The sequence below is a fragment of the Helianthus annuus genome, chromosome 3, assembly GCF_002127325.2.
Source record: "Helianthus annuus cultivar XRQ/B chromosome 3, HanXRQr2.0-SUNRISE, whole genome shotgun sequence".
In the NCBI taxonomy this organism is placed as follows: Eukaryota; Viridiplantae; Streptophyta; class Magnoliopsida; order Asterales; family Asteraceae; genus Helianthus; species Helianthus annuus.
The window spans coordinates 70,951,169-70,961,382 of record NC_035435.2 but is presented as its reverse complement, the minus strand read 5'-3'; the positions used below and the strand labels follow the sequence as shown (position 1 = coordinate 70,961,382).

Below are 10,214 nucleotides of genomic sequence, written 5' to 3'. Positions count from 1 at the left end.
TTTTTTTTAACCTAGTAATTTTATATATTTAAATCAAATATGACATAGGCCGGTTCTCAAATCCGGTCCAACCAATCGGACCGGTTCGACCAGTGAAGCAGTAAAGTGACCGGTTCATTGTCCGGTCCGGTTCTAAAAACATTGGTGAGTAACAAACAGTTTGCGATGATAATCATTTCAAAATGTACAGAAACTGATGCTTTTATAGACTGACAATTCTTGCCGAATCTCCTTCCACAGCACCCTTGTTCATTTGTGTTGCTTCCTGTCATCCACCATTCAGTCTCAATTTCATTTCTATTTTTTTCGACAAATAACTAATGTGTATCATTCAAACAAATAACAAACAACTGATGAATCTTTGGTTTTGTTCATTTCTCTTGGCGTCGTGTAGAAATGGGTAGTGTTACAGTTTCCTAACCCATATGCATGAATGTATAATGTGTTCATCCATCTATAGTGTTTGGTTCTTCATTGATGAAACCTTCCTTAAGGGGCATTTGGTTCAGTAGAATTCATTTCGTGCCAGCTTTGATGTCGAGCAATAAACCTTGGGAATAACTATCTAAGAAGAAGAAGAAGAAGAAGAAAGCATACCGATGGATATAGGTATCTTTTTAATGCATCATTTCCATAAAGAATCTTTGCACCAAGTCCTGGCTTGTCTGCTGATCCTATGGCCTCTTCATCAACCACCACTGCATCAATTCCTTCCTTTGAACGATTTGGAACCTGCAATACGCCACAAATCAACTCATTTGAAATAGAACATAACCCAAACGTAACCAAATAGAATTTTGAAATACCTCAAACATAGAATCCACGAGAACACTTTCTAATATGGCTCGTAGACCTCGTGCACCTGTGTTCTTGGCAATTGCTCTCTTTGCAATCAATCTTAGTGCACTAGTAGTAAAATGTAACTTTACCTAATATACATACATACATACATACAAAGTGGAATCAATCAAGTATCATAAAGGAGAGAAAAGATTACGACTACCCAAACAAGACTTTACATTGTTCATGGCAAACATTCGTTTGTACTGCTTCCCAAGAGCATTCTTCGGCTCTGTTAGAACCTGTCAACAACAAAATGTAATGGCAAACATCCGTTTATAGCGAATACGAACATATACTACAATTACAAACCTGAACAAGTTGGTCCTCATCTAGAGCAGATGAACTCACTAGAATAGGAAATCGACCAATAAACTCGGGAATTAACCCATATGCAACAAGGTCACCACTGTCTACCTGGAATTTAAACCATCTTTCATCATTATTTAAAAGGGTAAATTACATTTTTCGTCCTTTATTTTTGTACCGGATTGCAACGGATAGCCTGTAACTACAATAATTACAGTCACAGTCCTTTATTTGCAAAACCCGTTACACTCTACGTCCTTTAGTACTAACCAGGTTAAAAATTTCAGTCAAGTTTATTCACTTAAGGGTATTTTGGTCAATTCATGTTTTTATTTTAATGTTTAATAAATAAAACCAAAAAATAGCATATTCACTTATCTTCCCCTATTTCCTAACCCTAAAACTCTAACCACCACATCTTACCACCACCACCACATACTGACGCAATCACTCCGGCCACCGTTCACCAGTCGGGCCACCACCACCACATCACACCCACCGCCCTAACCCTTTGCATATCTTCAACCCAGCATTTTGGGAGGTGGAGGTTAAAAAAAACAATTCTTATACATGCACCGTTTATTTGAGATTAAGAACAGAACTACAGCTTATTTATTATCAATTCTTAAAAAAAAGTATATGCAATTCTTAAAAAAATAAACAGAACTACAGTTTATTTGAGATTAAGAACAAAATAGAACTACAACTCATTTGAGATTAAGAACAAAACTACAGCTTGAAAAACTAAAAATTCTTATACAACTCTTAGAAGAATTCTTAAAACAACCCAGTAAGGCTCCGTTTAAAAAAAACAAACAATTCTTATACAAGCAAAACACACCAGTCGGGCATGCTACATTTGAGATTAAGAACATAACTACAGCTTATATATTATCCGGTAAGGAAAACAATTCTTATAAGTGCACAGGTTCCTATAGATGCAAAACACACAAAATTTATTATCCGTTCAAAGGAAAACAATTCTTAAAACAACTTAAAAGTAAAACTTTTTTGATATAAAGTGAAACAAAAGAAACCTCAGGAGACCCATTACAAAATTGGGGGTTTTGATGGCCAAATTTTGCATCCTTGAAGAGGTGGTTCCACGCATAGTTTTGGGAGGTGGTTCCGCTAAATTCGTCATCAGATTTCAAGGTGATGTAAAATTAGGGGTTTTGTTGAGATTAGGGCAGTAGCTTTGACGCAATGAAAGAGAAGAATACGTATATTGTTAAAGAACCAGGGCAGGTTGAGAAAGAGATGCAGCAGCGGCGGTGTAGAGATTGAAGCGGCTGTGGTGGTGCAGCGGTAGTGGTAGCGGTGGTGTAAGGATTGCAGCGACGACGGCGGCGGTGTTGGATTGAAGTGGCGGAGGTCGTGGTAGGGGTAGGTGATTGTGGTGACAGGTGGTTGGGGTGGTGTAGGATGGTGGTGGTGGTGGGTGGCTGCTAGGAGGGAGAGGAAAATTACGAGGAAGAAAGAGAGAGATTTGTTTATAAAGGTTTTAGATTCAGATTTAGATTTTTTTTTTTTTTTTGTGTTGTTTATTAACATAATTTTTAAATAAATAGGTAATTGGTAAAAAGACTAAATAACCCTTATGTGACTAAAGTAAACTAAAACTTTAAACCTAGTTAGTACTAACGGACGTAGAGCGTAACGAGTTTTGCAAATAAAGGACTGTGACTGTAATTATTGAAGTTAAAGGTTATCCGTTGCAATCCGGTACAAACATAAAGGACGAAAAATGTAATTTACCCTATTTAAAATACAAATTATACCCTGTAGCAGCCATGAAGGAAGGAATGGTTCTTACAGATTCGAACAATGAAGATGTAACCACACCATTAGTTAGTCCACCACCTGCACCTCTCATATTAGCCCTCACCGGTGCCCCGAAACCAATAGATGAATCTTGTCGCCTACAACAACAAGTCAAAAACATAAGAATAGAAAAGGAATTGACAAATATGCCCTCACAACGAGTGAAAGACATACCTCTCAGAAATGGTTTTCTCCAGATCGATAAATGCCCCGCCACATATGAAAAGGATATCTTTTGTATCTATCTGCAAGAAGATATTGCCACTGTTTACTGTTAGCGTTCGGGAGTTGACTTTCCAAAATTTTAAAATCTTATCTTTACCTGGATGCCATCAGCATGAGGTTGCTTTCGAGCTCGTCTGTCAGGAACATTTACAATCTGAAAATAGACATTTAAAAACCGTCTTACAAATTCCACAACTTTAAATAAGATAAAGAAGAATATATAGCACTCACAGTTCCTTCAAGCATTTTAAGCAATGCTTGTTGAACCCCCTCTCCAGATACATCCCTGCCACTATTTAAGCTTTCAGCCTGCATAGATGTCAAAGCTATTCATTGGAAAAATATATATATATATATAAATGCGTCGCATCCATAAATGCAAAGAACACCTTTCTAGTGATCTTATCAACTTCATCTATGTACACAATTCCTTGCTGAGCTGCTTCAACATTGAAGTCAGCAGCCTGAAACCAAATAATATCATCACAGGCTCACATAATTAGGTTTATAGGTGGTATATGTACTTACCACAAGGAGCTTATACAGTATGGATTCAACATCTTCCCCAACATAGCCTGCCTACATTAAACATAATGTGTGTACTTTCAGCTTAAACAAGTTTAAGGTACAAATTATTTTCAAACCTGCCTGCGTCAATGTAGTAGCATCAGCAATGACGAAAGGCACATTGACAACACGAGCTAAGGTTTTCGCAAGTAGTGTTTTCCCTGTTATTTCAGTCAAATAGATCACATTATAATATGAAAGGCACAATAAAGAGCTGTTCAGCCTGGTAAAAAAAATATAAGTGATAACCTGAGCCAGATGGACCCATTAATAGAACATTGCTCTTCTCTAACTCAACACGATCAACATCTTGGTTTTCACTTCTTTCTGATGAGCTATCCGAAGCACTTGTCAATGACATAGAACTAGGAGATAAGATCATTGGTCAGCAAGAGCTTAACTATATACAATAAACGCAATAAGAGAGAGTGAGAGTTGTTTGGAAGATCAAATAGGTTACTACGGCAGGCCTGCTAATGAAATCTCAAGAGCTGAAAGAGTTCTACTATCGATTCCTAGGCAAATTCCAATTCCGTTACATTCAGTGTTACTTACTATTGGGATTTGCAATGTTATGTTGGAGGAATGAAGGATACTCACTTTGTATGCATAGAAGCATGATAAATTCTCTTGTAATGGTTGTAAACAGCAACAGAAAGCACCTGTTGTTGTTACATTGCATAAAGTTAGAAGAAAGCAGCAATAATAATAATAATAATAGTGGAATTAAGAAAACATATAATAATAGTACCTTTTTGGCTTGTTGTTGGCCAGTTACAAAGTCATCAAGGGCTTTGCATATCTCCTTGGGAGTGGGCAGCTTGGATCCACCGCCCCCACCCCACGGCTTATTATCCCCAGCAGCAGCGCCATAAGACCTTAACTTCTCCCACATTTTGACATTGGTGTTTTCATCACTAGGTCTAACCCGCCCAATCTCAACAAAGCTGCCCTGAAGCAGAGGCTCCAACTTAAAAGGCCTAAAATAATAAGCTGTTCGGCAGCTGGGGCACATGTTAAGGGCCTGATAAACACCAACATCGTTGGTCACTGATAGCGGCCGGTTCGAAAAGAGTAGGGTCATCAGGTGGGTGCATCTAGGGCACTTCACTTGGGCTTTGATATGATCGTACTTGTCGGAACTACCTTCCCACTTCTGCCGACGATTTTGTTCAAACCCTAAACATCCATACCTTGATTGACCAAGGAGCTGCTTTCTTGATGATAAAATTGCTGTAGATGGTAGTAGTAGGAGTATGTTTAGAAGCTTGGATTTCCACCTCAACATCGCGGACATAGGCGCCTCTTTCCTTCCTTTCCTACCAAACACTCCGCCTGCCTTTATATCTAGTTTATTTACGCTATACTCGAACATTCAGGCTCTCCTACATTTATTTAATCCACATGGAATTATCTTATTCTAACATGGTTGATACGGGTCGTATAAGGTTATACGACCCGTATAGAATAAAGTGAACTGACTATACGGCCCGTATCAACCATGTTAGAATAAGATTATAGTCTGGTCGTATATATATTATACGACGATGTTATACGGGTCGTATATACCTATACGGGCCCGTATACAATGAATTTCGTTTATTTTATTGTTTTATTACTATTTGACGCGACGTATTATTCCTCGATTCACGTGCGAGTAGACGTAAGATTCTCTGATTCGATGTTATTTACCTCGATTCTTGTGCGAGTTATGTGATTAGACGTTAGATTCCTCGATATTCGTGCGAGTTATTTGATTCGACGTTAGATTACTCGATTCGCGTGTTAATCATTTGAAACGATGTAATATTCCGTAAAATTCTCTATATAAACGACACTAATTTCATTCATTTTCATTCAACTTCTATTCGTTTCTTTTTTTTTTCTGTATTCAAATTATTTACGCTATAATGTCGGGTTGGCGTGAGTTTTTCGGTGTGTTTGATAACGAGGCGAATCAGGGGAGTTATGATAACAATCAAGATAACAACCCGGGCGTGTTTGATCTGAATGCTTCGTTCGATAGGTCAGGATACTTGGGGTTTCGATGGCTTTCAGCCTAATTATGCTGGTTATTATCCATCGCAACACCCGGTTAATTTTGAAGCCCCTCCTGTTAGTGTTGGACCGCCGACTGATAGTTCTCATTCTCCTCCCATAAGTGGTGGACCGCCCGAGGGTCCAAATGTTGACCAGGAACCTAGTGAGTTTCAAAACAAGCAGGTATAACATTTAATTATACGTTTATTTGTTGTACGTTAACTATTTTAGTGTTTTTACGTTTGATGTTGTTTTTATTAAAATCTTAGATTAGGGGTGCTAAACGGGTCGTGTTCGTGGGTTGGTGGGTTCAACCCGACTTGAAGCTACAAATTTCACACAAACCCGAACCCGAAAATCGTATCATACATAAGAACCCGAACACGACCCGAAGTTTAATGGGTAGACCTGAACACGACCCGTTCAACCCGAATTTTTTTATTTTTTTGTTCTGAAATTAATAAAATTAAAATTTACTTAAAAAACACAAATATATATATATATATATATAATATTATATTTAAATTATAAAATCTATGTTAATTTCTCTTTTTAAGTTATAATCTTGGCATAAAAATACACACCCCATTTAATTTATGACGTAAAATATATTGTAAAAAAATATAATATAGTATAAATGTGTAACGGGTCAACCCGCCAACTCGACCATGTTGACCCGAACCGTTAACCCAAACGGGTTCACGGGTTCAACCTGAAACTGACCCGAACCCGTTTATACTAAAACTAAACCGATGGGTTAATCATTTGAGTTAATCATTAATTGACACATATAAGTGTTCTCGTTAGAAATTCGCTAGCATGGATGAATTGGTAGAGTGGTGTAGAGACGTCGGATGCGAAAATGGCTACGCCATCGTCACCAAACGCACCATCTACGATAAACCCCCAAGCGGTCAGCCGTTAAAAATTTGGCTTACGTGCGATTGTGCTGGCGAGCACAAATCAACAGCCACGATCAGACGCAGCGGGACCAGGAAAACCGGTTGCAAGTTCCAACTGATCGGGACATACAGAAAGAGGTTTGGTTATTGGGATCTGAGGGTTAAGGAAGCTAAACATAACCACGAACCATTTCTATATCCAGAGGGTCATCCGTCCCTAATGAGGCTGACTCCATCGGAAGAGAGGACGGTGGAGCAAATGACGCATCAGAACATAAAACCACGAAACATTCTTGCTGCCATTAAAGAACAGAACCCCCATAATGTCTCAACAAGAAACACCATATACAACACTCGGACCAAACTGGGTCGAATGGAATAAGTCGGCAAAACTCCAATGCAGATACTTTTCGACCGGTTGGAGAAGGTTTGGTTTGTTTTTTACCATAGAACATCTGAAAACGACGAACGGGTCGAGGATGTTTTCTTCATCCACCTGGAGTCGAACATGTTGTGGCGCGCCTTCCCGTATGTGTTGCTCATAGACTCCACCTACAAGACGAATCGGTACAAAATGCCGCTAGTCCAGATTATCGGTGTTACATCCACGTTGATGTCGTTTTGCATTACTCATGCGTTCGTAAGCAACGAGAAACAGGAAAACTTCACATGGGTTCTATAGAGGTTGAAACACTCATTAGACAGTGTTATGGAACCCCGTGTAATAGTAACAGATAGAGATCGCGCCCTAATGAACGCATGTGCAACCGTGTTTCCCAGGGCTAGACATTCATTGTGTAGGTGGCACATACAGCAAAACATTGCCAAACATTGCAGGCAAAGCTTTAAAACCGAAGAAAGCTGGGAAAGGTTTCTTTACAAGTGGGGCAGCTAATTAACTCAACGACCGATCTTGACTATAACTATTGGTACGAGCGAATACGATCAAAGTTGCCAAGCAAAAAAACCGACGGTAAGTTTTATATTATTTTTGTTTAATAATCGTATTTATTTGACTTATCTTAACTGCACTTGACTTTGATTACAGAGATTATGGACTATTTGCATTCAAACTGGTTACAACCATATAGAGACCGGTTTGTTTCGTTCTGGAGCGACCAACATCTGAACTTCAATCAACGTATAACGAACAGGGCAGAGGGTCAACATGCCCTTTTGAAGCAGTACCTAGGCGACTCTAATTACACGCTGGATAAAGTGGTACCACTTATTGATAAGCTCATAAGAAAACAGGTGACAGAAATCAAAAGCAGCAATGAAACAAGCAGGAGCCGAACATTGGGTCCACATAACAAACCAATATTTGATCTCCTACAAAAGAAGGTTTCACATGCCTGCCTAGACTTGATATCCGCCGAAGTAAATGAAATAGAAAACTTAAAGTTATCTAACGGTACATGCACGTGCCGTTTGTATACAAGTTGTGGGTTGTCGTGCGCGTGTCGGTTGGAACCGTATACAATGAATGGTAATACATTATTCGACCAACCACATTTTATAATCATAGCATTTCATCACGCAAAATCTTATTCACAATTTATGTTGTTTGTTGATATGTTTCTTAGGTCAAATGATCCTGTTGGAGTTGATAGACCCTTTTTGGAAAAAGTTAAATTTGGACTCCATACTAAATACGAGCGAGGTGGAGTGTTTCGACTTAGACGACGAACTTGCGCTTCTCAAACAACATTTAATTGCACAGCCGAGAGAAGTCAAGAAAAACCGGGTTCAAAAGATGAAGGATTTGGTACAACTCAATAAGACGAAGATCAAACAGCCAGTTGTGCAAAAAAACACGCGGGGTCGTCCAACTTTAAAAGCTCAGCAACAAAGGAAGGATGATTCGTTTACGGAACCTTCAAGACACAGCTTTTTTTCAACGCAGGACGCTTATTGTGATTCACCCGTTGGGTTTGGCACACAAGAGTCAATCATCGAACCTACCAGGCACAGCTCGTTTGTCGAGTCACAAAGTTATTGTGCTGAAACACCTATGTTCTTCGGCGAGATTGCGAAAGGCGCTAAGAATTCGAAAACGAAAAAGAAGGTCGCAAAATCAAAGGAAGAGCAACCACACTTACCTTTGGTGCCTGTCGCACAAGTTAATATGTTCATGCACTTCAAACAGTTCATTCCACCTTGCTTCTATCCACACCTCAGTCACATACAAAATGTGCAGGGTGATGGTAATTGTGGTTTTCGATCTATAGCGGTCGGCTTACTGCTTCAAGAGTAGAAGTGACCGTTAATACGGGGGGAGCTTCAGGCTGAGTGCAACCGGTACCACGACTTATGGAAAACGATAAATGAACCTGAGTATCAAAATGTTCTGGAGTCATTAGATTGGTCTGCTATAGGCACAACACCTGAACATAAGTGGCTACAAATGCCTTTCACGGCTGATAGCAAACCGGTGGAATGTCGTTTGTCTTTTATTAAGTGACACTGGTTGTGCTTCATTTTTTCCCAGAACAGCCGAAGACAGTATTCCGCATTGAACAGTCGCGCTTGTACATGTACACAGGAACCATTTTATTCACGTCAGATTAGAAGGGGAATATTCAATGCCAACCCCATCAGGATACTGGCGACAACCGACACAGAATACGCCAGCGGAAAGTTGGTATCACTATTACAAGGAACGCATTGACCAATATAATAGGATCGTTGATGAATACAAGACCAGGGTATACGTGGATTTAGGTTGCCTATGAATATAAAATGTTATTTCATGTTTTGACAATTTGTAATGATGAACATTCACGTTATATAAATGTTTTGGCAACTTGTTGAAATTGAACTTGAAAAAACGTTTAAAATGTTATTTCATTTTTTGACAATTTGTAATGATGAACATACACGTTATTTAAATGTTTTGGCAACTTATTGAAATTGAACTTGAAAAAACGTTTAAAACGAATCAACGTTAACACATACCGACTGTATCTTCGTCACTTCCGCATATAGTAATTTAAGAAAAATGAAAAATACTCAATTGTATACGGGTCGTATAAATGTATACGCCTCGTATACAGGGATCGTATATGGAGTATACGACTGAATTAAAAAAATAATAAATGATTGTATACGGGCCGTATACATATATACGGCCCGTATACATAAAACAAAAGGTCGTATAACATTTATACGGCCTCCTTTCCACTATACGACCTCAACATTTTCTAAAAATTCTCTCGGTTTTCTCTCGGATCGTTCTTGGATAGCGTTCTTCGGCGTTTGTGGCGTTTTCTTCTCATTCTTCCTATACGGTACGTTTTCGTATAGTATACTTTCAAATTCCGAAACATGTTAGATTATGGTCTTGTATAGTAAAGGATTTAATAGCGTACATAGGCGTAACGATTAAGATTGTATGATTGAATTTGAAAAAAAAAATTGAAACTGAAAACTGAAACTGGTTATTCAAGTGTATACAGTCGTATACAATTTATACGATTGCATAAAGGTTAAATATTCAAAGCGTAT

The 10,214-nt window shown here is 38.7% G+C and overlaps 1 protein-coding gene across 2 annotated transcripts; it reads right to left on the bottom strand.

The window, feature by feature from the left end:
* LOC110929346 (CLP protease regulatory subunit CLPX2, mitochondrial) lies at positions 1-5,129 on the bottom strand. 2 transcript variants are annotated; one of them, XM_022172488.2, is made up of 15 exons: positions 4,517-5,129; positions 4,366-4,427; positions 4,015-4,130; positions 3,843-3,926; positions 3,727-3,773; positions 3,588-3,662; positions 3,430-3,507; positions 3,296-3,352; positions 3,148-3,218; positions 2,966-3,071; positions 1,153-1,257; positions 1,020-1,082; positions 807-929; positions 598-732; positions 1-265 (listed from the first exon to the last, which is right to left on the bottom strand). In XM_022172488.2, the coding sequence occupies exons 1-15, from the start codon at positions 5,060-5,062 to the stop codon at positions 203-205; spliced, it is 1,731 nt and encodes a 576-aa protein (XP_022028180.1). In that variant the 5' UTR covers positions 5,063-5,129; the 3' UTR covers positions 1-202. The 2 variants fall into 2 exon arrangements, with proteins under 2 accessions (XP_022028180.1, XP_035844270.1); XM_035988377.1 differs by lacking the exon at positions 1,153-1,257.
* Positions 5,130-10,214: the final 5,085 nt, after the last annotated feature.

What these genes read in the sequence shown, in the direction of transcription:
- LOC110929346 (XM_022172488.2), bottom strand. Translation starts at nt 5,062, where the DNA reads ATGTCCGCGATGTTGAGGTGGAAATCCAAGCTTCTAAACATACTCCTA. An exon ending in TTAAAATGCTTGAAGGAACT is followed by an intron (nt 3,353 to 3,429) that starts GTGAGTGCTATA and finishes GTCTATTTTCAG; the next exon opens with ATTGTAAATGTTCCTGACAG. An exon ending in TCGTGGATTCTATGTTTGAG is followed by an intron (nt 733 to 806) that starts GTATTTCAAAAT and finishes GGCGTATTGCAG; the next exon opens with GTTCCAAATCGTTCAAAGGA.